This window comes from Vidua macroura, chromosome 3 (assembly GCF_024509145.1).
Source record: "Vidua macroura isolate BioBank_ID:100142 chromosome 3, ASM2450914v1, whole genome shotgun sequence".
In the NCBI taxonomy this organism is placed as follows: Eukaryota; Metazoa; Chordata; class Aves; order Passeriformes; family Viduidae; genus Vidua; species Vidua macroura.
In genome coordinates, this window is record NC_071573.1 from 29355048 (window position 1) to 29380044 (window position 24997).

At 38.3% G+C, this 24997-nt stretch overlaps 1 protein-coding gene across 1 annotated transcript in view; it reads right to left on the reverse strand.

Annotated features, from left to right (window-relative positions):
• The window catches only part of THADA (THADA armadillo repeat containing), a 215153-nt gene that overhangs the window by 1575 nt on the left and 188581 nt on the right, over nucleotides 1-24997 (reverse strand). Inside the window, exon 38 of the mRNA XM_053972850.1 lies at nucleotides 408-574. Within this exon, the coding sequence (XP_053828825.1) occupies nucleotides 408-574 (167 nt within the window). The remainder of the gene's footprint in view (nucleotides 1-407; nucleotides 575-24997) is intronic.

Sequence of the window (24997 nt, forward strand, 5' to 3'; positions counted from 1 at the left end):
AAAGCCAGCATTGGTAGAACACTGGTCTTGAATGCCCAGATGTGCCTGGCACCCCCAACAACAGTTTAAATTCAAGAGAAGCCATCATCTGCAATAATACTGAATGTAATTACATTACAGCCTCAAAATGTTTCAGTCAACCATGCCTTCTGAAGTAACTCTTGATTTATTTCAATGTTTGCTTATTGATCTCGTTAATTTTATGCTGGTATTACCAGGAAACTGACATAAAACTCTTTTCATTCTAAATAATATCCATGTGAACTCTTTAAAAGACTGTAAATCAGTTAGTACTGCAGTAGCAATTATCAGGTTTCATCAGATGAGACATTTCATTCTATTCCTACCATAAGACTGCAGAACTATAGTGCTGCTAACATGCTATAGCAACTGCTTGTTAAAATTACCAGGGCAGAAGTCTCCCCATCTCTTTGCAGGTCACTGTCTCCCAAAAGCCACTGCAGCAGGATTGGGACACCGGCATGGATCTCCCCCCACCGCTGGAGCAGCTCACACACTATGCCAAAGGCTAAATCCAAGGCCATTGGAGCATTCACTATCCTAAATGCAAACTCTGTTGAGAGAAAATATGTGTAAGAATATAGAGCAAGACTGCAAACATTTTCAAATAAAATCAGCACAGAAATGATTTCTTGAAAACAGATGCCAAACTTACACAAACACATGCAGAATGATAAATTATACTGCAAATAAATAAGATGGATGTTTACTTCTGTGCCACTTGGGGCCTTCTTTCATTTCCAGAATAATACATGAAGCCACTGAAAATGCTGATGCTTAATTTTTTTTCTCTCCTGTATTAATAAATGTAGTGACATTTATTAATCTCGGTTTAAATATACAGATATGTCTCTTAGAAACATCTCCACACAGTCCTGTCACTATTACAGGGTGACTGTTTTTGCCAAACAACAGCTATGCCTTAGATCTCATGTAACGTTTTCACTGGAACTCAAAACCTACAACACATGATATGTTTTTAAAGGGCTGGGATATAAAATGAGTAATTATTCGGTGTGTAATCTCTTTATATATAATAAGAGATACATACACACTCACACATGTAAGAGAGATCAGGCACGAAGACTGGCTTAGAAAAGATGTTTGAGATGGGAAAGGCAGACACTGTTTATGACCCCATCACAGAGCTATATTTATCCAGGTTTTGGCATCATGCCAGTGCTGCACACAAAGCTATCATCCACACTGTATTTCTTCCCTGAACTTGCTCACTGCTCTCATTTGAGGAGATGCTTATTTAACTCTCTGGGTCCTAGGGCTGCCTTTGATAACAGAGTATATAAAAATGTCACAAGTCCTGTGTGTCCACAGGTAGGAGTTTCTCCACTTGTAACTTTAATGCAATTTTTTTTTCCTTTTTAAAAGGGGTGCAGGAAGAGGGGCAGAAGAGGAGAGCTAGTGGACAATCCTCTTTAAAATCCCTAATACTGTAAAAAGGATTTTGGCAAAATTAATCCATGTCCATAGTCACCAGCAAACTGAAAAATGTTCACTGAATGGTCTAAGTAGTGGTACATAAGGACAAGCCATTCTTGAAGGCTGTAATTTGGGAGCAGACAACACAGCAGAGTCAGAATTTGTAAGAATCCATACAGATATGGAAGGCACACCTTACTTTTTGTGTTTGACTATATTTAAGCATTTCTCCTGAAAGAAAACAACATGGAAGAGGCACAGCAGTACAACCAAGACTTCTCCCTAACAACCTACATTCAGAGCTAGAGCACAGACCCCTGTGCTGTAACCCCTCCCGAGGTCTCAGGCCAGCTGCAGGTTTTCTGGGGTACATTGGCACAGCAGAGAAACTCACATTAAAACACCAGGATTAGGCAAATATACATGCCAAAGAATAAGGAAACATCTAAGGGCACAACAGACCGATGGAAATATGAGTACACGCACTTGACAGAACAGGCAATGTACTGAGGGCATTGGGGAGAATGAATTAGTATTTGAGATGATGAGGACAAAGGATCATAATAAGGAAGGGAGTGAAGGAGAAAGAACAGATGGTCCCTTCTTTATCTTGGAGTTAGATGAGGGTAAATGGAAATCTCCTTGAACAAGCAACAGGAAGGCAGGCAGTCAATCTCTTAGTGACACTAATAATGTTACATACACAGTTTGTCTCTGGTACACAGTAAAATCAAATGTTCAAATCTGTTTTCTTCATGTCAGGAATTACCACATTATCAGGACACCCCTGAGTTTCTTCCATGAGGGAGTGCTTGAGCAGTGGTGTAGTGCAACATTTCGATCCTATTTATTTTAGGTATTGGCGTTTTTAGATATTGCTTTTGCTGACACTCCTTTGCAGGGATTTTTGCTTGTTTGTTTGCTTTTCTGGTGTGGGGTGTGTGTTTGTTTTCTTGAGTTTTTTGTTTTTTTTTTTTTTTTTAAACCCTTGCTTTCCCTGTTGCTGTACTCCATTTGGTACCAGTCTGATAATTTAAATAATGGACACAGTGGTTGTCTTATTTGTTTTGGCTTGCTTAGGCTTAGATAGGAAACAGTTTCATTCAAGTGCCATAGGGACCACAGCAATACTGGCAATCTTCAGAGATGAAAAAACAGAGATTAAAACGGTATGGTGTTCTGAGCCTGAAACAAGCATCCTGGTTATGAATGCTTACAAAATGCAATATTTTAAACTCAGTTCTTTTGAATTCTGATGATATTTTTGAGTTTTATGATGATTCCTGAATGCCTACGATAAGTATTTATATATGGCCTCTTCCTTATGACACTTTATTTGTATTTGAATATTTAGCAAATTAGGTGATGCAGGGAGCTAGAAATCAAACATGGTACTTCCCATTGCTGAGTTAGCTGTTGCTTTGGAGGACCAATTATAGATAGCACTGCCAGTTCTGAGGCCTTTTTAACATTTAGTCTTCTGAAGTATAAATACATACAGTGATGCTCTCTTTACGAATGAGAACGCTGAACTGCTGAGAAAGACATCAAGAAATAGATCGAAGCCTCTAATTGTGGTATTATGTGACCATGCTGAAAACTACCAAGAGGTAGCAAAACAAGTAATGCTGAGGTTCTGCTTGGACTAAACTTGCTTGTTAGCAGTTTTTCAGCAGCATGACAGAGAAGAAAAGGCAGTTTTGTGGTCACAGAGTATAGCAGTCTAGTAGAGAATCCTACAAGTTGCAACAAAGGAAATGGCAAGTCCTTTTTTGTTGCTGTTTCTTTTCTTCAAACTAAAAAAGAGAAAAGAATACAGGGAAAACATGCAAAGAATGTGTAGCACTCAGGAAAAACATGAAGATCCTGAACACACTGACAACCTTTCTGTGAACTGCAGATGCCATTTAACTGATCAACAAAACTTGTGTGTCAGTTCTGGTGTTGAGACCAGAGAAAACAAAGCCACATAACTTTGATAACACTAAAACTTAGGGTTCCAAAATCTGGCTAAGAGTCTGCCTACCTTGCAAGGGCTTTGTGTTAGAGAAGCTAGCATAGCAGCATCTTGGTACTTCAGGTGTTCACAAAGACTCAACAAAATACCAGTGTCTGGCAGATGAAGAATTTTCACTTCCACCCGCTCATTCCATTCCACTCCTGCAGAGTATCAGGAATGACTCCATGATTTCTGAAATGCTCCCTCAGCTGCTGTTACTTACAGAACACCCTGAATATTAACTGACTTTTGTTGCATCCCGGGTTTGGGTTCAGATTAGGGGGTTCTGATATGTGTTAGTTAGCCGGTTCTGTGTACCCCCGTGCACTCCCCGTGTTCCCCCCACTGCGGTGGTCTGCTCCGGGTTACTTATCATTGGAGCATCACCATGCCAGTCCTGTAACCACCCCACTGTCCACTCTGGAGAGTTCTGTGCCTGTCACCCTGCTCCCGCAACCCCATTCACCCTGGAGCCTGGTCCGCCCCTGTTGCGTCTCCGCTGGTTACCCTGGTCCACATCACTCCCCCATAGCCTGCCCCCATTGGGCGAGGGGAGCTTCCACCTCCCTCGGCCTGCCCCCTATAAAACCTCATGCCTTCCTTTGTTCGGGGCCATTTTCCATCCATGCGGCGCTACGAGTGAGCTGCGGCTTCTCCACTGCAGCTCCCCACGGCAATTAAAGCTTTCTAGCAGACTGCACGGACGGCGTGGACATTCCTTCCCTCTTTGTCTCGTCCCTCGCGCGGCAACAGAGCACGGCCAGCCCCCGCCTGGTGCACAGAAGGCAGAAGCGCCCGGGAATCGCAACAAGCCCTGGTCCCGTCGAGAAGTAGTGCCTTGCCAGGCTCTCCAGAGCTGCCCGGGATGGGGAAAAATAACACAATGTCGCAAACTTTGATACCAGTTTACACAAATTTGATGCTAGAATAGTTCAGGATTTGATTTGTGGACTGTCAATGCTACAAGGATAATGAAAAGATATAGCATATATCCAAAAGAAGCCTGGAGTGCTGAAGTAATGCAAATGGGTAACAGCAAGCAAAGTTACATAGGTACCCATGATTTAATAGGTAAAAAACATTTTCATGGGGGAAAATGTTTTATTGCTTTGATGACCCCCAGCTCTAAAAGTAAGTGCCAGGGATGCTGTAAGCATGCATAGAATCTCTGAAGATACCCACAAAAGATGTGTGTCTTCTCAAAAGAAATGCACAGTCTTCACTTTTTACAAGAAGCGCTCCTCACATCATCATCTGCCTGCAAAGGCAGGTCTGATTTTCAAGAAACCACATATTACACATGATGCTGTGTTCATGACTCATGCTGTGACTTCAGAAAGTGCTCTGAGCAAGACGCAAGCTCACCAGGGGCAAAAAGGGCAAGTGGCTTCCCTTTCACCACAGCCCCCCAGGCCCCTGGTGCTTACCTGGGAGCCAGCTCAGGTACTCTGCTGATCACCTGGTAAATGAAGGCTCAGAACAGCACAAAAGGCATTTGGCATGCAGCTCTGCCGTGTGGGCTCTTCTGCTTGGCTGGCAAGCTGAGCTGGTTACCCTGCAGTTAGAACTGGTGTAGCTGGGGGCCAGGGAAGGGAAGATCACAGGACAGCAGGAGGAAGGAAAGAAGCCAAAGGGAGAGCGAGACCTCCCCGTTCAGTAATCTGCTAGCCCAGGTCAGCCATCATCCCAAATGTCCCTGTCAGAGCCTTGCAAACAAAATGCTGAGATTATTTAAATGAGTGCTAATAGCCTTTCATAATGTAACTATTTAAAGTAACTGAATTAAAAAAAAATTCAAATAGCCAGGGCTCACAGCTGATTACTGCCAGAAGAACTAAACCTGCTAAAACCAAACCTGAAGATATAGCTAGTGCTATAAACCAAAAACACAGCAGAGGTCCTTCCACGGCAGTTCTACAGACTATAAAAATTGTGTTAAAAATATGAGTTTTTAAAATTTGAAAATATGCATATGTTCCAACGTGCAAAAACATCATGAGCAAGATAAGCATCTTACTAAATAAGCCAGTACAGGGGTTGAAATACCAAAAAAAATTCTCTATGACTTAAAACAAGTAGTTACAAGCAGAATAGTTAATACTACTCATCAAAATGAAAAATAAAGATAAGAATCAGGTACTACATACTTTTTTCATTTTGAGGAATTGAATTTTCATAAAGGGAAAGGGGTTAAGTACTGCACTGTTTTGGTCTTTGTGAATCCGCCCACATAAAAATTAGACCTCCCACATACACATTCATACAGTCCAAAAGCTTTGATCATGCCAGATGTAAATATTTCTTCTAGTAGCCTATTACGTGTCCACCAACTATACAACTGTTCTCTGTTAAAGCTTAGGTGATATTATGGGGAACTGAAAGGATGTATTAAGATGTATAATATTTTATGCACAACCATGATAAAATATAGGCAAAGGAGAAAAGCAGAACATACTCCTTGCCTAACAAAGTATTTTGTAATTTTTATATTGCAAATTGTTAACATTCTAGATCAAAGAGCAATGCAATTTTTATAAACATATACTGTGTTCAGAACAAATGGAAAGAGAAGTGAATCTGCAAGGAAGCTTTGTGTAACACCTCTGAGATAAAATCTCCTAAAGAACAGTGTACCAACAGTAGTGATGTTTTCAAGGAAAATATATAGGGTAAGCTCTCCAACTGAAATTAGAGAAAGTATTTTAGGTAGACCACTACCATCTGAACTGGTAAAACATTTTTTACTTTCTTGCACAAAGGGCTGCCCATCAAGTTATAAATATTAATACATCACTATCAATATGGTGCCTCATAACACCCTGGTAAAATGAGGTAGTATTCTTACTTCAGAGGGAAGTTGAAAAAGGCATGGACCTTTAAAGCAACAAAGATCATTGAAAGATTGCTTGGCAAAACTGGAGATTGATCTTATTTTTTTCTGATACATCACTGTAAAAGATGGTGAGTATCAAGCAAGATATCAGGTTCTCATCCAAATGATGGCAGATTCAGCATCACGGTCACTAATACCTGTAATATTAGATTTGCAAATGGAAAATCTCACCTAATCACTTCTTTGTTATATAAAGATTGTCTTTCTTTTGGTGCTCAGTAATAATCAAGCTTATTCTATTCTCAGCATATGAAATATAAGAGAGCTGAGTGAAGCAGTGCTGCAGATATATTTTTTGCTTAAAATGCTGTGTTTATGTATGCCTAGACTTCATAACACTTAAAAAGCCTTCAAATTTAAGAAAGAAAAAAATTCCATTGGCCCAACCCAAGAGTTAAAAGAGCTGGTAAATAAAGTGAGGCTAGAAAATGCATTTCCTATGTTGAAATAAGTTCTAGTTTGAGGTAGGCAGGAATTGTGCAACTCCACAGCCACAAAATGCATAGGTGTCACTGGACATGCAATGCTACCACCGGAAAAACAGCAGGGCAGAATAAAATTAAGTAAAGGGGTGTTCATACCCACCCAGTCTCCACAATAATGTTACAGTGCTATCACCCTTCTGGGCACTGGGATTAAAAGAAGACAACTGAGAAGCAAAACAAAAGGGAAAAAACAAACAAACAAACAAACAAAAAACCAATCCCCCCCCCAGAAAAAAACAAAAAAAACCAAAAAAAACAAAAAAAAAACCAAAACAAAACAAAAAAAAAAAAAAAAAAAAAAAAAAAAAACAAACAAAAAAAAAAACACCAACACAACCCCACCAATCGGGAAAAAAAAAAAAAAAAAAAGAGAAAGAAAATACAGAAATGGTAACTGTTGCATCTGGATGGTTGGCAGATGGCTCTTACAATTGCACTGTGTCAATTTAAGTTACAAACATCAAACTTTCCACTTCTTAAAATGACCATTTATGTAAAATCTAATATATAAGCAGATTCCTTTTCATAGTGTTTCATAAAATCAAAGGCAATTAGATCATTTCTATCCTCTCAAGAAATACCATTCCCTAGATGACGTACAGCTGCTTCATATGTTTTCCATTTCCCTGCCTGAGTCTGTTTTATAGCCGTGCTTTTTCAGGATGCCTTTAAAAAGAGGCCCTTCCTGACATCACGCAACACGATGTCAAAACACAACACCATTACAAAACAAACTAATCAAAACTAATTTCTTAATAGTTGCAGTCCCTGAGTAGAGTGGCGGTGATGCTGCTCTCAGTTTTGACTTTGATTATAAACAGATCTGAGTTAATAACATGTCTGATTAGCATGGAAACTTACAGCTCAGGACTGAACAGAAAATTAAGTCCCTTCTTGAGGAAAAGAGCACACACATATTCACCATCTTTTCAAGCCCTTTTTTGGAATGTGAACCGAACAGTATTTTTCAACTCAGTAACTGCGTTATTTTTCCTTTTTAAATATATATGTATGTATATATAAGATTTTCCCATGTAAGCCATGCTCCTGTACATGAAGGGTTTTATTACAAAACAACCACAGCTCACAGATCTGTCAAGAGGAAATGAGCATTCGGACTTTACCTCTTACATTACCACTTTTGCAGAGCCTCCCCTCCTCCAAGCCATGTTCTAATTTAAACAGCAAAAAGACAGTACCCCTTGCCTAAACTCACAAAACTCATGCTTTTCCATTTTATAAGGTAAAAATATTATTCAGCTAATTTTTAAAACACTGCCAATGAGAACATATGGTTTTTTAAACTCAAATTATGTATTATTTACTGGAAAAAATGAAGGTAAATATGGTTTCCAAACTAGTATCAATGACTAGAATTAAATGTGTAACTGAAGACTCTTGTTACTGGCATGTACCACCTATACAGAAATTTTTGCTTAGCACTGATCGAAGTTACTGTGATCAAAGTTACTGAATGTGAAAGAGCTGTATGTTACAGCTCTGCTGTAGGAACAGAGGAGACACATTTACTCCTGTATCATAGATGGAATTTTAGAGTGATATCTGTGGAATGATGGTAAGAGGCTTATAATATAAAGGATAAAGGAATAAAGAAAGAAGGGGTAATGAGTATAAAGAATTAAAAATCTTATAATTATTATAATAAGTTGGGGTGAACAAAAAAAAAAAGCAGCAAGGTATTTTAAAAGCAGTAATAGAAAAGCAAATTTTCCTTTATTGCTATGGAGCCACAGCCATGACCATCACAGCCTGCATGAGGAGGCTATCCAGATCTGTAAGCTGCTGTTCTGTTTACTCACTCACAATTAAAATGCTGATAAAAAAACCACATTTAATAGATTATTCACATGAACACTCTGTTTAACATTTACCACTTCCAGACTCCAGCATTGAGTGCATAAAATAATTTTTCATGTATTCTTTCCTAATTTTTCAAGCATGACCTTTACATAACAGTGCCACTGAGTAATTAATAGAGCTAAATGAAGCACTGTCAGTAAATAATCAGTAGCCAGTCTTTGATGGATGAGCTGATTCTAATTCAGTCCATTCACTTTCAACTTTAATTAGTGGCATTGTATTCTAGAAAGCAAACTGTTCCTTCATCCATGTGATGATCTAATGTTGTATAAGTGGGCTGACAACAACTTTTAAGGTGTTGACATAAATTTGGGAATACAAAGTAAAAAATCACAGTACTTGCACATTTTCTATATAATATAATTTTTCAAAAAGCTGTAACATAAAGTTCCTCCTGCAAAATCCACTGATTTTAATGAGTTCCAGACACACCAGTAAATCTTGCTAAGACAATTATAAGTCTCAATGCAAAAGTTCTCTCTCCTCTTTCTTTAATTAAGCCAATTCATGTGAATTATTAAGTGTATCTTGGTGAATTTTTTGCAAGACACAAAAACAAGCATAAAAATGCTATTTATTTCTACATGAGTACTGATACAATACTAAACTATTTTGGCACTATAACTCTCATTCTAGATGCAAGCTTGACTTAGCTGATGACAACTACTAAGGAAACACTGCAGTTTTGAATTACTAGAATTTAGAGTAATATTAGATTATTGAAAAATGTTCTGATTTTCAAGGTCTCTTAGGTTACAACATGTTTTTATCTTGTTCTACACTTTCTCCTAAATGTTAGTTTACATTGGTATTTCTCATCCTTCTTCCAGTAGTTCTCTCTAAAGGATGGAACAAGGCAGAGTTGCAGATTCCTGCAAACTGTGGCTATTGAGCACATCTGAGCAGAGAAGACACTTGCTAACTTACTACAACACATCTGATTCAAGTGTATGTGTGACTCACTGAAGGAAGGTATTTTTGAGCAGAATAGCAAAAAAAAACAACTCAGAAACCTCCATAATTCAAGTCTTTGCATTGCTTCTGATACCTTCTATAAAATGCTGGGGGGGGAGGGACGACACTGTTTTTAGGATGGTTTATATTTAATTTTTATCTTTGTTTAATATTACTTGTTAAAAGAGGGTGACATTCGAAAAAAAGTGGCCATAAAATTGCTCTTACAGAAAGTACCACAAATCGTTTGTATAATAATGTAAAAAATGTTCATAATACAGTCTCAGCTTCTTTACTGGCCAATTTTGTAAACCCCTTTCCTCACTATGTAAGAGAATACACTTAAGGAGCAAAAGCCCACAGAAACCATTCACTATATGAATGCCTGATGAAAAAAAAAACCCAGCTACCCTTACATGAATAGCTTCCAATACCGTACAGATTGTCTGAGATGTCATCTAAGGGATGAAATGTGTGTAAAGAACAGCTCACATTATTTTTATTATTTTGCTGATATATGGACACAGATGCACAATGCTATGAAAATACAACTAAATTTGCAAAATTTGCAAACTGTCTGAAATGTGAGAAGCTACCAGGACCACAAAACATTCACACTGCAGGTGCTATGTGACCAAGAGAATTTTCTTGCTTTTTTCTGTCAAGATCAAAACACCTTCCAGTGCCTACTTGCAAATTGCTTTCAATGCACTGTAGTGGGGTCCGTTGTGAGTTTTCTGACATTACAACAAAAAAAGTCAGACAGACTGTTGAGCTGCAGTCATACAGACAGGCAGGTGCTGTTTATCCTATTCAACAACTCAGTGATTACAGGTCACTTAGAGGCAGTGATCTAAGGAGAACTTAGGGGCAGTTCCCCTGCAGATGCGTAACAGGTAAACAGCCCCAAGTCTCAATCCTGAATGGAAAATACCCATCTCCAAAGATTTTTTCAAAAGCATTTTCACTCCATGAGAGAACCACTGGCTCTTTTCAATGGAATGATGAGGCACCAGTGATTTCACTTGAGAGCAAATTGGTTTTTGCCCTTTCCTTCAGAAATACTCTGAAATGAGATTACACACACATATTCCTCACTCTACTACAAGTTTTGATTCACACTGAAGACCTACTGATCCTAACCATGCTGTTGTGACTGAGGCATTTCTAGAATCAGGATTCTTTCTTTGTTCTTCTGAATGATGTTCACTTTAAAGAAATCTTAAGGAGTGGTTCACACCCTTTTTCCTTCACACAGTTCTTGCCACCTAGGTGACTTCTGGATTTTGCACCTTCATTGAACCAGGACACTTCTATTTACATGGGCAGGTCTACACCTCTCTCAAGTCGCATGACTTACTTGTACCTCTCTGATTGAAATACCTCAGGCTCTGGCATTTCCAAATAGCTGTAGTCTGAATGTGTTAACAGCAGGCTCAAGTTTTGCTATGAAGCTTCTAGCTGTCATCAGGCCATCCTCTAGCAAGCTCCAAGGGACTTGGATAGCGTATCTCCATCTCAGATATTGGTGTGGTGGCTCCCTGCAACTTCATCTGCATCTTCAGCAGACATGGCATTCCAGAGGCCTTGGCATGCTCAGGTGGATTAGTAAATTGTAACATGGTCTGTATGAATTACTTCAAGGACTTTGTCCAAGTAAATTTATGTAAGGAGCAGGAGCTGCTTAGTTTTGCATGAAGTGTAAATATATACACAAATTCTTTGACTGATAAGTAGTATTCAGTCAAAGAATACCAGAGTTTTTCAATAGACTATCCAACACAGATACCAATATATTTGTCTAATACAGACTTTACATTTGTCTTTTCCATTTCCTTCAAAGCTCTTTGAGGTTTGTGCCTCTTCAGCTGAGAAGGAACTAAGTTCTGAGTGCTCTCCCCAATGTGCTGAATGGAAGTGCTCCCTGCACAAGACAAAAATTAAAAACATTCATGTCTCACATAGTAATGCAGACATGAACTATGTAACACCAGGGACTTCCCCATCACAGGGAAGAAATCTCTTTTTCTATTCTCTACACATTTAATACATGGCTTTGAACTTTTCTTATTCAAAATATTACAAAATACTCTAAATAGGCATGGAAGACAGAATGGCTAAGTAACCTGGGGCTCTCAGTCATTCATCGTGATATGGTATGCTTCATAAATCACTTATAACGATGTGCACGGAAAGAAGGAATGACACTATCTATTCTGCAGAAGAGTAGACAGTCATGAGGACTAAAAAATCTTGACTGGTTTATATGTCTGATCTGAGACATTATGACTTGTTTCACTAAGGAGTCAGCACCCTATAATGCTTTAATATTCAAAATGCACTTCCCTCTAGCTTCAGCTGTGTGTGCTCTGTACTCCTGCAAATCATGCCTGCAAGGTATCCGGCTAAGCATTCAGCATGGTGACCTCCTTTCCAAACTCTGCTTGGAATGACTTGCTTACCTGCACAAAACAGCCCTCTGGGAGAGGCAGGGACAGAATGCAAAATCACAAGGGCAAAACTAAATAGCTTTGGCATGTCCCTTCTTGTGATCCTGGTCTTACTCTCTTTATCACATTCAACTTGCAGCTGAAATAGCAGTTGAATTTCCTAACATTTAGATACCTGACCTTGCAATCTTCCGAATATTCTTGGTGTGGAGAAGGGCTGGAGGAGGAAGATGTATCATTTACCAAGGTCCAAAAAGAAAAGCAAATCTATACCTTCATCATTTCAAGTATCTAAACACAGTCTGGACCAGATCTACCTACAGCCACAATTGCACAATCCTGAGGCAGTGTTCCTGGCACTGAGTATCCTCAGTAGCCCTGCTCGGAATGCACGTAAGCATTTCAGGAGCAGAGAAATTTAAGCCGCTTTGTGAACACAAAAATCTTCAGAGGTTTTACCTTTTAGGCTCCTTTCAATCTTTATTGACTCTGTGTGTGTGTGTATATATATATATATATATATATATATATATATGAAAAGTATAGCATTTTATAGTTCTATTTCTCAGTCAAATTTGTACGTATTTTACAAAAAAATGCATATCCAGAGCATACATCTGTAACAGTATTCAAAGAAAAGGCCTTCAATTTTTATCAGAGCCTGCATAAATATAGTATTTCCTCCTAATTTCGTATGTAGAATCATGTCTACAGTAACAAAACCCAAATAATTAAATTTTACAAAAAATACTCACAGTATAGAAAAATCTCAGTACCAACTAGTAAGGATTAACACAAGTAGTTGAAAACCAGGATTTTATAATTGAGGAGTGTTAGACAACCCTAATAACAACAGCCCATCAACACGCCTTACAAAAATATTCAGTTCACAAAATTAAATTTACAAAGCAAATTACGAAGAGACAAATGAGAAAGAAAAGCAGAAGACTGTAAGTTTAGAGAGGTCAATTCAAGATATGTTGAAAAGGTGAAAGAACCACGGAGAATGAAATGTGAGTGCTGGTAGAGAGGAAGGGAGCACTCAGTGCACAGAAAAGAATAACAGTTCTAGTATATTTTATTAAATCAAACTGGCAATCTGAAAGAATAAACAACATCAGAGGGATTTCCCCCATTTTTAAACAAAATAAGGAAATCAGGAGGCATACTTCTGTGTATGTATTTCCCACTACAACTTGTGAGCCAGTTTCAATCCAGTTTGACAAAAAAGGATATGGGAATATGAAACATTAAGTTTTGTTTCTATGAAATAGCCAACTGGGTAAAGAAAAGAGATTGTACTGCAGTCATGCCTATTGAAAGGATGAAACTTGAATCATCAGACATGAGACAATCTACTTACCTGCCAAACAAATCCATTAAAAAAACCTACCAAACCTAAGCTTCCTTCACTTCTGTTCTCAAGGAACTCAAGGAACTTTTGAGTGCTCTCAAGGTGCTCAAGGAACTTTTTATCTTTTTTACTTAGTAATGCCATTTGAAGTTACAGTCCACTGTGACTCTGTGACTGAAACATGTGTCTTTAACCTAAAGACTCTTTTTGCCTTTAACATCTTATTTTTCCATCTGTATATTTCAAATTAGTTTCCTTCATCAAAGGCCACATTCTACTTCCCCTTGCCATGGCACTAGGTGAGCCTTAATCACAAATGGTGAGAATCAAGTAAAACCCCTAATTTGGAGAATTTACCTCTACCCTGTGACAGCCTTTCACAGCGGCACACAGATGAACACACTAAAAACCAAAACACCTTGCAAAAAAAGGCAGCTAACAAGCAAAGGCTGCCTGTATTGCCTTTAGTCCTATGAATCTGAAATGAAACCACTGTTGAGTTCTACAGACCAGCCTAAAATACTTCTGTTTGTGTGTATGTAAGTACTACTTCACCCTTGAGATCATGTTATCCTTAGGCTCTCCCTACACCCACTGTATTTGAACTCCAAGGTCTGCTGACCTTGCTTTAGGGAAGCATGAGGTCACTGATACCAAAGTATCAAATAATCTGTACTTTGGTATATACCCTTAAAGACTATTGCCCACCTGAGTATGATCTTGCCTAATTAAAATGATCTACCCAAACACATTGCTTTCACAGAATCCTCATGGTTGGAAGGGACCTCTGGAGATCATCTAGTCCAACCCCCAAGAAGTTTGCTTTAGGGGATGGAAATCAGTATTGTGAACATCTTTTCTAAAAGGCCATTCGTTAACACAGTTTAAGTGATCCTACTGCTGTCAAGCTTCAGAGAATGTGGCACATGCCTGTTTTCCTGAAGTTTCTCAGAGGTGGTATGTTAGTATTCTCTATTGCTAAATGCCAATTGACTGGAATACTTACATTTGGGGAATCTGAATTAAAGGAAGATATTCTGGAAATTCAGTTTTTAGTTGTGCTTCTTAATGCATGTACATAAGATAGCGAGCTTTCAGTAAGTATGAGAAAATAAAAAAAAAATTAAAAGATCTTTCTTCAGCTCTTTATAGTAAAGGTAGGTTAAATACAGCACCTAAGTGTAAGAATCTATAGTCTTGAACATCTACTATTACAATATATGAATTCTGGAATTAGGGAAGGTTGGTTTTGTTTGGGTAGGAACTTTTAAGTACAGCAAGGAGAAGTCTAAAAGTGTAACTGTGGTCTTCAACACAAAAATGAAATCAGCCTCTGTGTGTCTGCCCATGAGGGAAAGTAAAAGGGTAATTAACACAGTACATGAAAAAATGAATGGGTTTTATTAGTTCTGGTAACAAGATATTGTAAGTCTAAGCTTTACTGTGATCAAGCCAAGTGTATAAGTTAATCAAGACCTTCACTGAAGTATTTCTGTTAACACTTTCATCTTACCAGCGGGAATTATTTATAAAACTGTTTTCCACTGGCAGCATGACAAGGTGATCATTAACACAGCACAGACCACGTGAAGGAACCAAATTAAAAACATGCGAAAGTGGCATTACACTGGTACTGTAAGCAGCTGCCATAAATAATTCTGCTCCTCAAGGTGATTTCAACAGTCTTGTTCTAAATCTAATAAATCAAAAGCCCTTTAAAAAAAATCTAGTTCTCAAAATTTAAATTTCTAGGCTTCCCAAGGATGTTTAACTTCACTTTCTCAAGCATGAGAAATCAATTTGTTCAACTAAGCCAGTTCCGAGTTCTCCTTGTAAGCGCTCATTTGGAAATGATTATAGGAAAAAAAAAAAAAAGAGACATTGAGTTTTACACATCTCAGGTTTTGAATAAGAGCCCATTGTGTCCGACAACTGCTTCCCCCCACCAACACACTAGGAATTAAAGTAACCAAATCAGTGGGAAGGCTGTGGCACAGGAAATCAGTAATATAATAGAACCAACTTTCGTTCTAAGGTGCCGCTTTGACTCCGTCACAGGTAGGAATTATCTTGGTCATTAAAAACTTCGAGTGCTGACTTACGTGAAAACAAGGTGGTGGTTTAGGTTAGTTTGCAAAGGTATTTATATCCTCTACCTCACTCCCACCCACAAACACACAAATGAAATTCTGTGTGCAAAAATCTGCTTACAGGAATGGATCACCTCCTCATTCTTGGTGAAATACCTCTGGGATCTGATGGGCATTCCAACTCTGCCCTTAGAAAGAATTCCCTGTGTCTGTGGACTTGCCTGCCCAGGGCTCTCTCAAGTCCTTCCCTTCAGAACTTCTAGCATGCAGTACTCAACTGCACTGTGTGGGAAGTTAATATGCAGTATACCAAAACTATCAGAGATGCTGGTCCATATCCATTTGGACTCCTGTATCTTAAGCAGTCTGAGGAGGAGTGGGACCGTTACAGGCTATGGATAACCAAAGCCTTTTTGTACAGTCCCAGTTAGAACAGCACCCTATTTGTTCCAGCTTTCACCTGTGCCAGGTAACAAAGGATGAAAAAGCTACCACCAACTTCATTATCCCAGTTTCTAACTATGCCTAACCTCTAGCTGGATGCTCTGAGAAAGTGAGCTCCATTTAAAATGAAATTATTTTCTTTTAATTTGTATGCAACTCCCCTTGATTCCTCCAGTATTCTTTTCCTGATTCCCTTTTCTCAATTCCTAACCAATGAACAATTCTTCTTGAAGTAACAATCTTTCTTTTTTATTGTTGCTTGGCTACTTTTCAATATAACCTAACTTTAAAAATTACTTTTTAATAGTATCTGTATATTAAATTACTCAGGTAGCCATTGTTTTTTCAAAAAGAAACTGCTTGGAACATCTTTATCCTGTCATAGTACCAGTGAAACAGAAGAAACAGTATTAATAAAAGAACTGGAGCAACTGGTCAGCAAAATAACACAATTTGTGCCCAGACTTCATTTTTACAGATAAAGGACGAAAAAAAAAAGCTGCAACCTTGTAAGTGCAAGTTTCATTTCAGTATTTTTAACTACTAAAATTGGAGTCAATTTATTCAAATAAAATGTTTGAACCTTGGTGTAACAAGAGCTGAATATGGTAGCAAAATGCCATAGAGACTACAGGCAAATTTCATCAATCACACAACATCAGTTACATCTCTAAATAAATCTGTTAAAATAATATTTCACAAGTCTAGATATGATTGAAGAGCTTAACATTTTTCTTGATTATTAGCATTTAGCATGCCCACAATTAGCAATGTAGAATGCCAGCTACAAAAAGCAAACAAGAAACCAAAACAGCAAATACCTACAACTCTTCCCGGCCTAGCTGTAAAAACTAGCCAATGTAGGGTGAATAGTACCATTTCTTTTACCCTGGCCTTCCCTGACAATCTGTCAAGCTCTTGTGGAGCAGAGTACATTTGATCCAAAGCACTCAGTCTTCTGCACTTCCAGCTTGTTTAGAGAAAGCAAAAAATAGCTCTATTCAGAAGAGTATAGATCAGTCCTTCAGTTTTTGTATACTTCTGCAGAGGCTGATTTTGCAGTTTACTGGCCTAATTTGCAAAATTACTTTCTCAATGAAGATAATTAAGACTGCTGCTTGCTTCTTCTATAATTAATCAGGTGTAAAAATCAAAGCAATTTTTTGAAGATTAAAATACCATAGATCTCTCTCAGAAATAAAGTGAAATGCTTTCAAAGCAGATGATGATCGTCAGTGGTGCTATTTTGCTCATATCAAAAGGGCACACACTTGTTAAGCCAACAAGAACAACACTTTTACACTTTTAAACTTTTATCAGAAAGCCTGGCTTCATAACCTTAGGAAGTTTCATAAAGAACTGCAGGAGCATGTGTATTCACTTTGGCTTCAAGTCAATGCTTCTGCATTAATATTTTGCTCACACACAAAGACTCCTAAGTTTAGGAGGTAAGGTGTGGATAACAAACAGCCTTACTCTACACTCGCATCAGAAAAAAAAAAAAAAAAGGGCAGTCAGCAAATCCAGTGATGGGTCTCTGAGCCAAGAGTTTTCTGAACAAAATATTTAAGCCATATTTTCAGCCAACTCTTCCTCTGTATCTAAGAAAGATAGTTAAACATTATTCAAGAGTCACCATTAAACCAGGAAGCAATCTTACTACAAATGCAATTTTAAGTCCTAATTACTTTCCAATCAGATCTTCCAAAAGTTTTCATAACAATAGGAGATATTTTAAGGAAGCAAAAGTAGAATGTCACACATAACAGAAACACTATTACAAAGACACAAAATATACAAATATACCTATTAGCATAAAAATATTATGCAACCAGGCTATAGATTGCTTCTGAAACAGCCCTGAATTTATTCTAGCAGAAAGACCAGATGAATTCATTTACACTCCTAGACCTCAGTTCTTTCATCCTTGCAACTGACCTGTAATTGTTACCTTCTTAGAATTACTACAGAAGATGTAAAAAAAACCCAAATTACAGCTTCTAGCCACAGTAAGTGTTTCATAATCTCTACCACGTGTCATTTTGCTCTCTAGAAGAAACTTCTTAAACATGAGGTCATCATAGTCATCAAGTAGTCACCAAATAGCACAGGTATTTGCCACTTATTTAGTTTCCCAAGATTTAAATGGTCATCATTACATATTTATCTCTCCACATAAATCCTTCTCCATGCAGGTGAATGAGAAGTATTGACCATTAAAGCTTGGAAAGGATAAAATGATGCAGCCAGAGTCCCTTAAGCAGAAGATTCAACGTTGAACATTTTAAGGAGAATGCTGTCCTTTTTTCTGTTTGACCCCCATCTACTTATGATCCTACAACTACAGACAGCTTAAGGGTGTCTATCAGTGATGTTCCCCTTCATGGTTTATACTACTCTTCAGTAACATGTGGTGCACTTCACCCTGCAGAGTGTTCTTGTCATTCCGGGCAGCAGCCACTGCCTCCTCTGCCAGGACCCACGTCAGAGCATTCCCAGAATACACACACAGCTGTCTGACCTTCCCCCTGTCCTCAACAGGCCTTATCTATTGAACTGAAGAGATTTCATCACCTTACCGTGTCTCAATACAAAGTCCTACACCGTGTTTGGATAGAACATTGCAAACTCCTACCACTGCTTCACACCTCTCCACTGAGGCCTCAAGATGCATTGCTTGTAACAGGGTATCACATAGATTCTACACACAATCTTCTGAAAATAAACTTAAAATTTAAAAAAATCATTCTGCAACAGGAGCAGCTCTGCTTTGCTGTGATTTTTTTCTGCTTTTGACTGTATTGCATCTTTTTCATATTCTCTTCTGCCTGGATGGTCTTGTCTATGTCTATTCTGCTTTCCACTGCTTAAAGGCCATTTGGATAAATGCCTCCCATTTAAATCCTAACATTCAGCTCAAAAGACTCCTCTTTCATAGCAAGCTTAGAAATTCAGTTTAGTGACCTGCACATCTAGTTACCAGAATGCAGTTATCAAGAATACTCACAAAGCAGAAGCAAAACCTTGAGCTGGTTCCAGAAAAAAAAATTTCATTTACCTTCTTTCCAGTTGTCCCCAGTACAGGGAACATAAATATATTTTGGCTAATATGATTAGCAGTTTTCCATTAGTAACCCAGACAACACTGTGAGAACTTCTGGACTGTGCCCAAGAATCTGTGGCATATCACAAGATCTGTTTGGATTTTTCTCACCAACAGATTCCAAAATTACAAACAATTCTCAAAGCAGCTTGAAAATCATGGAAGGCAGTAAGTGCATTTTAAATGGTCTTTCCAAAGCGCTGTTTTTACCTATCCATGGCATAAGCAAGGATCTGAAATTCATCCATTTGAGGGAAGCTGTTAACTTTCCACACCATAGGAGCTGCATCACAGCAAGTCACATGTCTAGAATGAAAGTGTTCAGTCTTCTGCGTGCAGCTGTAGCCACCCACCTACAGCACTACCAACCACTCCACTCTCAGGCTGGCTAGTGGAAGAGCTCCAGGCAGCAGTGTCAGCAAGCTCTTTCTACAGCCAGGTTCTGACTTTGTGCTTTTTGTAACCCCTCCATCAAACCTCTAAACAGAGGAAAATCAATTTCAGAATAGAGAATAAAATGCACAAGTTTGACTTTAATCAAGCAAAGGAAATTTTATCACCTATGATCTTGCTGGTTAATGCATCCTTAAACCAGTCTGCATGCATGCAATTCCCTAGTTTATGTTTGGGCAATTACCATTTATTCCTCAAAGCCAGGCAGCTGCCAGAACTGGTTTTAAGAGCCACAACTAAAAGAGCTGTCTGGAGCCTCAGAGGCCCATTAGCCTAACCTGAACATCAGGGCAAGTCACCTAGTGCATGAGAAAAGTATAACCCTACACGCTAATCTTCGTCCAGGATCAGACATTTGTTTTATTCACCACGGTCCTCCCACTTGCCTCACTGGAAGGCTACACCAGCACGGAAGTAGAGCAAAACATGGTTAATCTATCCCCTAGTCTGGCAAGAGGATGAAGACATGAAATCACATGAAAAGGAGAGTTCTGAACAGTTTGCTGGCATCTCTTCTTTATTTCATTAAGAGAGACACAGCGACTTAAAATATGCATATTGCACACAGCAGTGGGGCACAGGTTCTAACCCCCAGTTATTTTCCCATCTCCAATCCCACAGCATGGACTTAGCACTTGGCAAGTAAACGGGTCTGGGGAGAGGGGGGTTAACTTGACATGCTCATGAGCTAAAGCTTTAAGAAATCTATTTAATGCATTTACCCAATGATAAACATGAGCAAGAAAAGCCCCTTTTGCTATGGACGAAGTTGGCTCTTACTTTAATGAATAGTTTGAATACAGTTTCAAATGCCAACAAGCAAATGAGGCAGTGAATAAAGTAAAATATCTTTCTTTACTGTTTCCCATGCAGTATGTAGGATGCTTTTACTGTGCAGCTAAACACCAGTAATGTTAATGGTATTTTTAGCATTTAAACACTACCAAGGTTCATTCAGCATTTTAGGTTTGCCCAGCACTTACTCATAGCTGTTTCACTAGCAACTGGAGTAGATGAAATCGGAGCCACTTGTCCTGAAATGCTTCATAGACTAGTTGTAAAGGACATTTGGGGTACAAGTTTTGGGATCATGCCAGTCACCCATGATTTGCTGATATCACCTGTGGTGTTGATGATGACTGCCAGACCATTGTGTTGCATTAACATCACACAGACTGCTTATCTCTTATCTCTTTCTCAAGTGATTTACTAGATCTTCATAGGGCACATATGTATGAAACCTTTTGCACAGCTTTAGGTTCAGCAAGAAGATTTTTAGAGGACAAGAACAAGAAACATAAATCTGAGCAGGATTTCTTCTCCCCTTGTTTCTTTCAAATGTTAATATAACAAGTCTGATCATCCCTTAACTTCCCCTACCTCTACTAAGGCTTATTCACACCATCACCGTGCCAAAAAAAAAACCCCACACATAAACCTTCTTCCACTCACAATCATGATAGTCACACCTACTCTAGGTTCATGAAGAAGTTTGGTTTGAATTTGCCTTGACTTTTATACTAATGATGTGTGAAAAAGAAAATTGAGGTGCAAGCAACAAGCAGCTTTGCTCTCCTCCATGCCAAGGTGACAGCATGGTTCACAAAGAAAGATTCTACCCAGTCAGATGGTTAGGTCTAAAGTCTTTCTAAATCTATAAGAGAATTCAGAGACACCTTGAAAATGTTTTAGTGCTTCAATCTAATTCAATGATATTTTTTCTTCCCCCACCACCACCTCAAGCAGCACATTTTAACTTTCCCTTTACACACATTTATACTCGCTGGCCAATAAACAAAATAAAAGTTGCTGAAATGCTCCTACATGCCTGAAACAGTAAGATAAACCTGAAGTGGTGTGGGCCACGAAAGAGTCAACACTCAGCAGTGAAGATTCCACAGGAATCTTAACTCAGTCTGCTTTGTAGTGCCATCCCCTTCCCAATAGGATGGTGGAAAGTCAGTTCAGAAGGTGGAGTCAGCATCTTTAAGTCAGCCAGCTAATAAATTAATTTCTTCCTTGCTGGTGAATCAAAAAGCAGGACACTTGCCACTTTCACTGATTATTTTCCCAAAAAATAAAAAGTACAATCTATTAAGAAGGGAGCAACCATCAAGAGAAGAAAAGAGAACTCTGCCTTTTGCTCAGAAACTCCTGGCATAGGAGTATCAGCTATTGCTTATTTCTTAAGCATGTGAAATGGAACCAAAGGAACTGAGTTAATATATCTGAAATTTTAGCCAGTGGATTAAAACTGACTACATCATGCTCAGAATTACTCAAAAACACAGAGCTGTAACAGTAACATTAGACTGATTTTCAAAGATGCTCCCACTGCACCCAGTGAAGGTGGTGCTCAGAGTGGGCCATTTACCTGCCCTGGGCTGCACGAGCTCTGCTGCAGCCACACAGCTGAGCCCAGGAGCTCACTTGCTCATCTCTGTACAAAACTGCTATTTCACAACTAAAGTAGCAGAAATTTCCTGAAGTCCTCAATTATATTCCAGAAGAGTATTTAGGCTGCTAAATCATTCAGGCATTTTCAAAAGATTTCCTAAAGTTTGCAAATCTAATTGCTCATCTAAGCTTAATTCAGCTCAATTTTAAAAATCAGCTAAATTGGTGCTAATGCTGATGACACTAAATATGCTCTTCAACTCATTTAAGGCTAATTTGGTAATTTACCAACATAAAGGTTAAGCTGACTAAAGGTGTTTTTTTAATATAGAATTTTATAGAATTTGATTTGCTTGGCTATAATGGTAGAAAAATAAGTTTATTCAAACTTCTCTAATACTGACAAGCTCATAACTTTACTTCATATAATTCTTCTCTAGATTAAAAAAAAAAAAAAGACATAGAGGAAAATGGCACCAATAAATACAGCTTTTATTCTAACACAGTTACTTGAATTTTGCAGGATATTTAGCAAAGCGATCACCAGTAGGGAAAAAGCACTCGTTTCCCCAACTTAAATCATCTTTCTTCTAAGGAGTAACTCTCTTGTATAAAAAATGCTGTTGTGAATAGGTCTAGACTTTACACAGCCATGGGTCACTAATTTAATTAGATTTCAAAGCAACTATTCTACCTTTACACTGAATACAATACTTCCTGTACCCTCCCTCATACTAAAAGGAATAAAACAATCCGCCAGAGGTTTACACCTCAATGCATGAGGAAACAACAACAAAGCATACACACAATACCTTGAGTTACAGATGGGGTTTATATTGTTCCACTTATTAGGAAAACCTTAACTACCTGCTAAGTTGGTATTTTTAGCAAGAAAAACAGAAGCTTTTCTCCTTTCTGGTGAGGCAGGATTCTGCTTGACCTGCTCTGCTCAGAAGATGACTGCCAGCATCCAACCTCAGTAACTTCCCCTACCAAATATGAGCTTTTGCACATACTAAAAACATAAAACAAGCTTCTCTGTATGAATAAAATAAATTGTAAAAGTTAACTTTACTGGTAACAGTAGAAGTCCCTGCCTTCTGTAAGAAAACAGTAGGGCTTGTAGGGTTTTGCTTGGGGGTAAATAGTAGGGTAGAGTGAGGATAGGAGCCCTGTAGTTTATCAGCATTTGGTCTTTTGAGCTTTTCTCCTTCCAAACGAAAATGGGGCTGCAATTTCCACAGGATTGTTGTATCACATGTTATCACACACTTCTGACTCCACAAGCTTACTGCTTTCATGATTTGAGTGATCCAAAGCTGCATGGATTAGTTACCTGAGGAGACTGGGGGTTTTGCCCTCGCCAAAAGCCACGAGGGAACCACAAGAAACCAAGTTCATATTCTCCTCCAAGAGCTAATGTATTTCAAAGAAATACACAAGAGAGGAGCTGTTACTGGAAGTGAAAGCACACTATAATAGATAGGATCATTTGCCTCCAGTTTCACCATCTATAAATGACATGAAAATACCTATTATTTGACACTATCATACAGCTACATGTTTCTGCTGTTATTCAGCAACATGCATGTAAAGGAGAACCATGCTACAAAAGCTCTATGAACAGTCTGTGCAAATAACTTTGCTACTCTTAACAACAGTCCAACTTCACCTTGCTCTGCTGAACAGGATGCAAATTCAGCCTTGATCTGACTGTAACACACAAGTACATAACCTTTCCTACTCTACTCTTCCACATGAAAACAAGATGCTAGCTTGTATTACACAGGAAGGGCAGGGGCAGTTGCCAGGCTACAATCACAGATTCTTCTGGATCTCAATATAAATGAAGCACTTATGACATGATTCCCTAAGCTGACAATAAATGCAGTTCTTCTGCAGGCAGCTATAGGCTACTCCTCCCTTACATGCTATGTACACAGTGAGAAAAGAGGATTTTGTGAGGAGTGGATATGAAGATACTAGCACCAAAATTTCTGGCAAGTCCAGAGCTTGTATTTTTGTGAACAGCATTCCTCCTCTCTGTATGGCAAATTAACAGCAGTAAAACATGAAACACACCATAACCTATTCCAACAGTGCAGTATTTCTGGAAATATAATGGCTACTAGGATACACAACACTTTTGATGCACAAATGAAGCTGAAATTTTAATTGTCTCTTTACTCTCTCCTGTTAGCTAGTGGTAATGGTAATGATATAAAAGTGAAACAATTACAGAATGTATGAAAACAGGTTTCTAAACATCTATTCCTCTTTCTGATCTCAAGCCATCTCTCTGATCTCTGACAAAACTACTGGGCCACAATACTAATTTATCATCGTATAATGGAAATGAAAAGTCAGTTAATTTACCATATCCAGTAATTTGTTATAAAGTAAGAATTTTAAAGACAGCTGTTTCACAGCTTCTATGAATTTCAGTCTATGGGTTCAGTTATCTTAAAGTCAGTGCTGTGATGAAAAATCAGATTTTCATGGTATGAAAACTTGAAAAAAATAAGCAGATATTTGAATGTAATTTGAAAATTCCCACGACGGAGAGGTCTGGTGATCCATGAAATGTCTAAACCACAGACACAAACATATTGCATACTCTCACATGAACATGAAAAGAAAGGGGGTAAATGAAAGTAAACAAGCAACATATAAAGATGAGCTTATTTTAATCTGGTTATAAATAAAAACCACAAGGGCAAAATTGCTCCCCCAAAAGCTAGAAAGCAAATCACGAAAAGTGAAAATAGTTTAGTGGGGAAAAAAGATCACAGGAAGGAACATCAATGATGAAAAATGCACATGAAAGGAAATTGAATTATCTCTTTTCAAATGCAGCATTCTTTTCTAGTCACAGAATACAGACATTCATTTCATTGCAAGAAGTTTAAATGAAAAAACAGGAAGGCACAGCTAAGTGTAACTAAGGGGTTAACATAAGTTTGGGGAGCGGGGTCTCTACCCTAATTAGGAACATAGCAATAAAAAACTATTATTATGTTATCTTCTCAATTATGG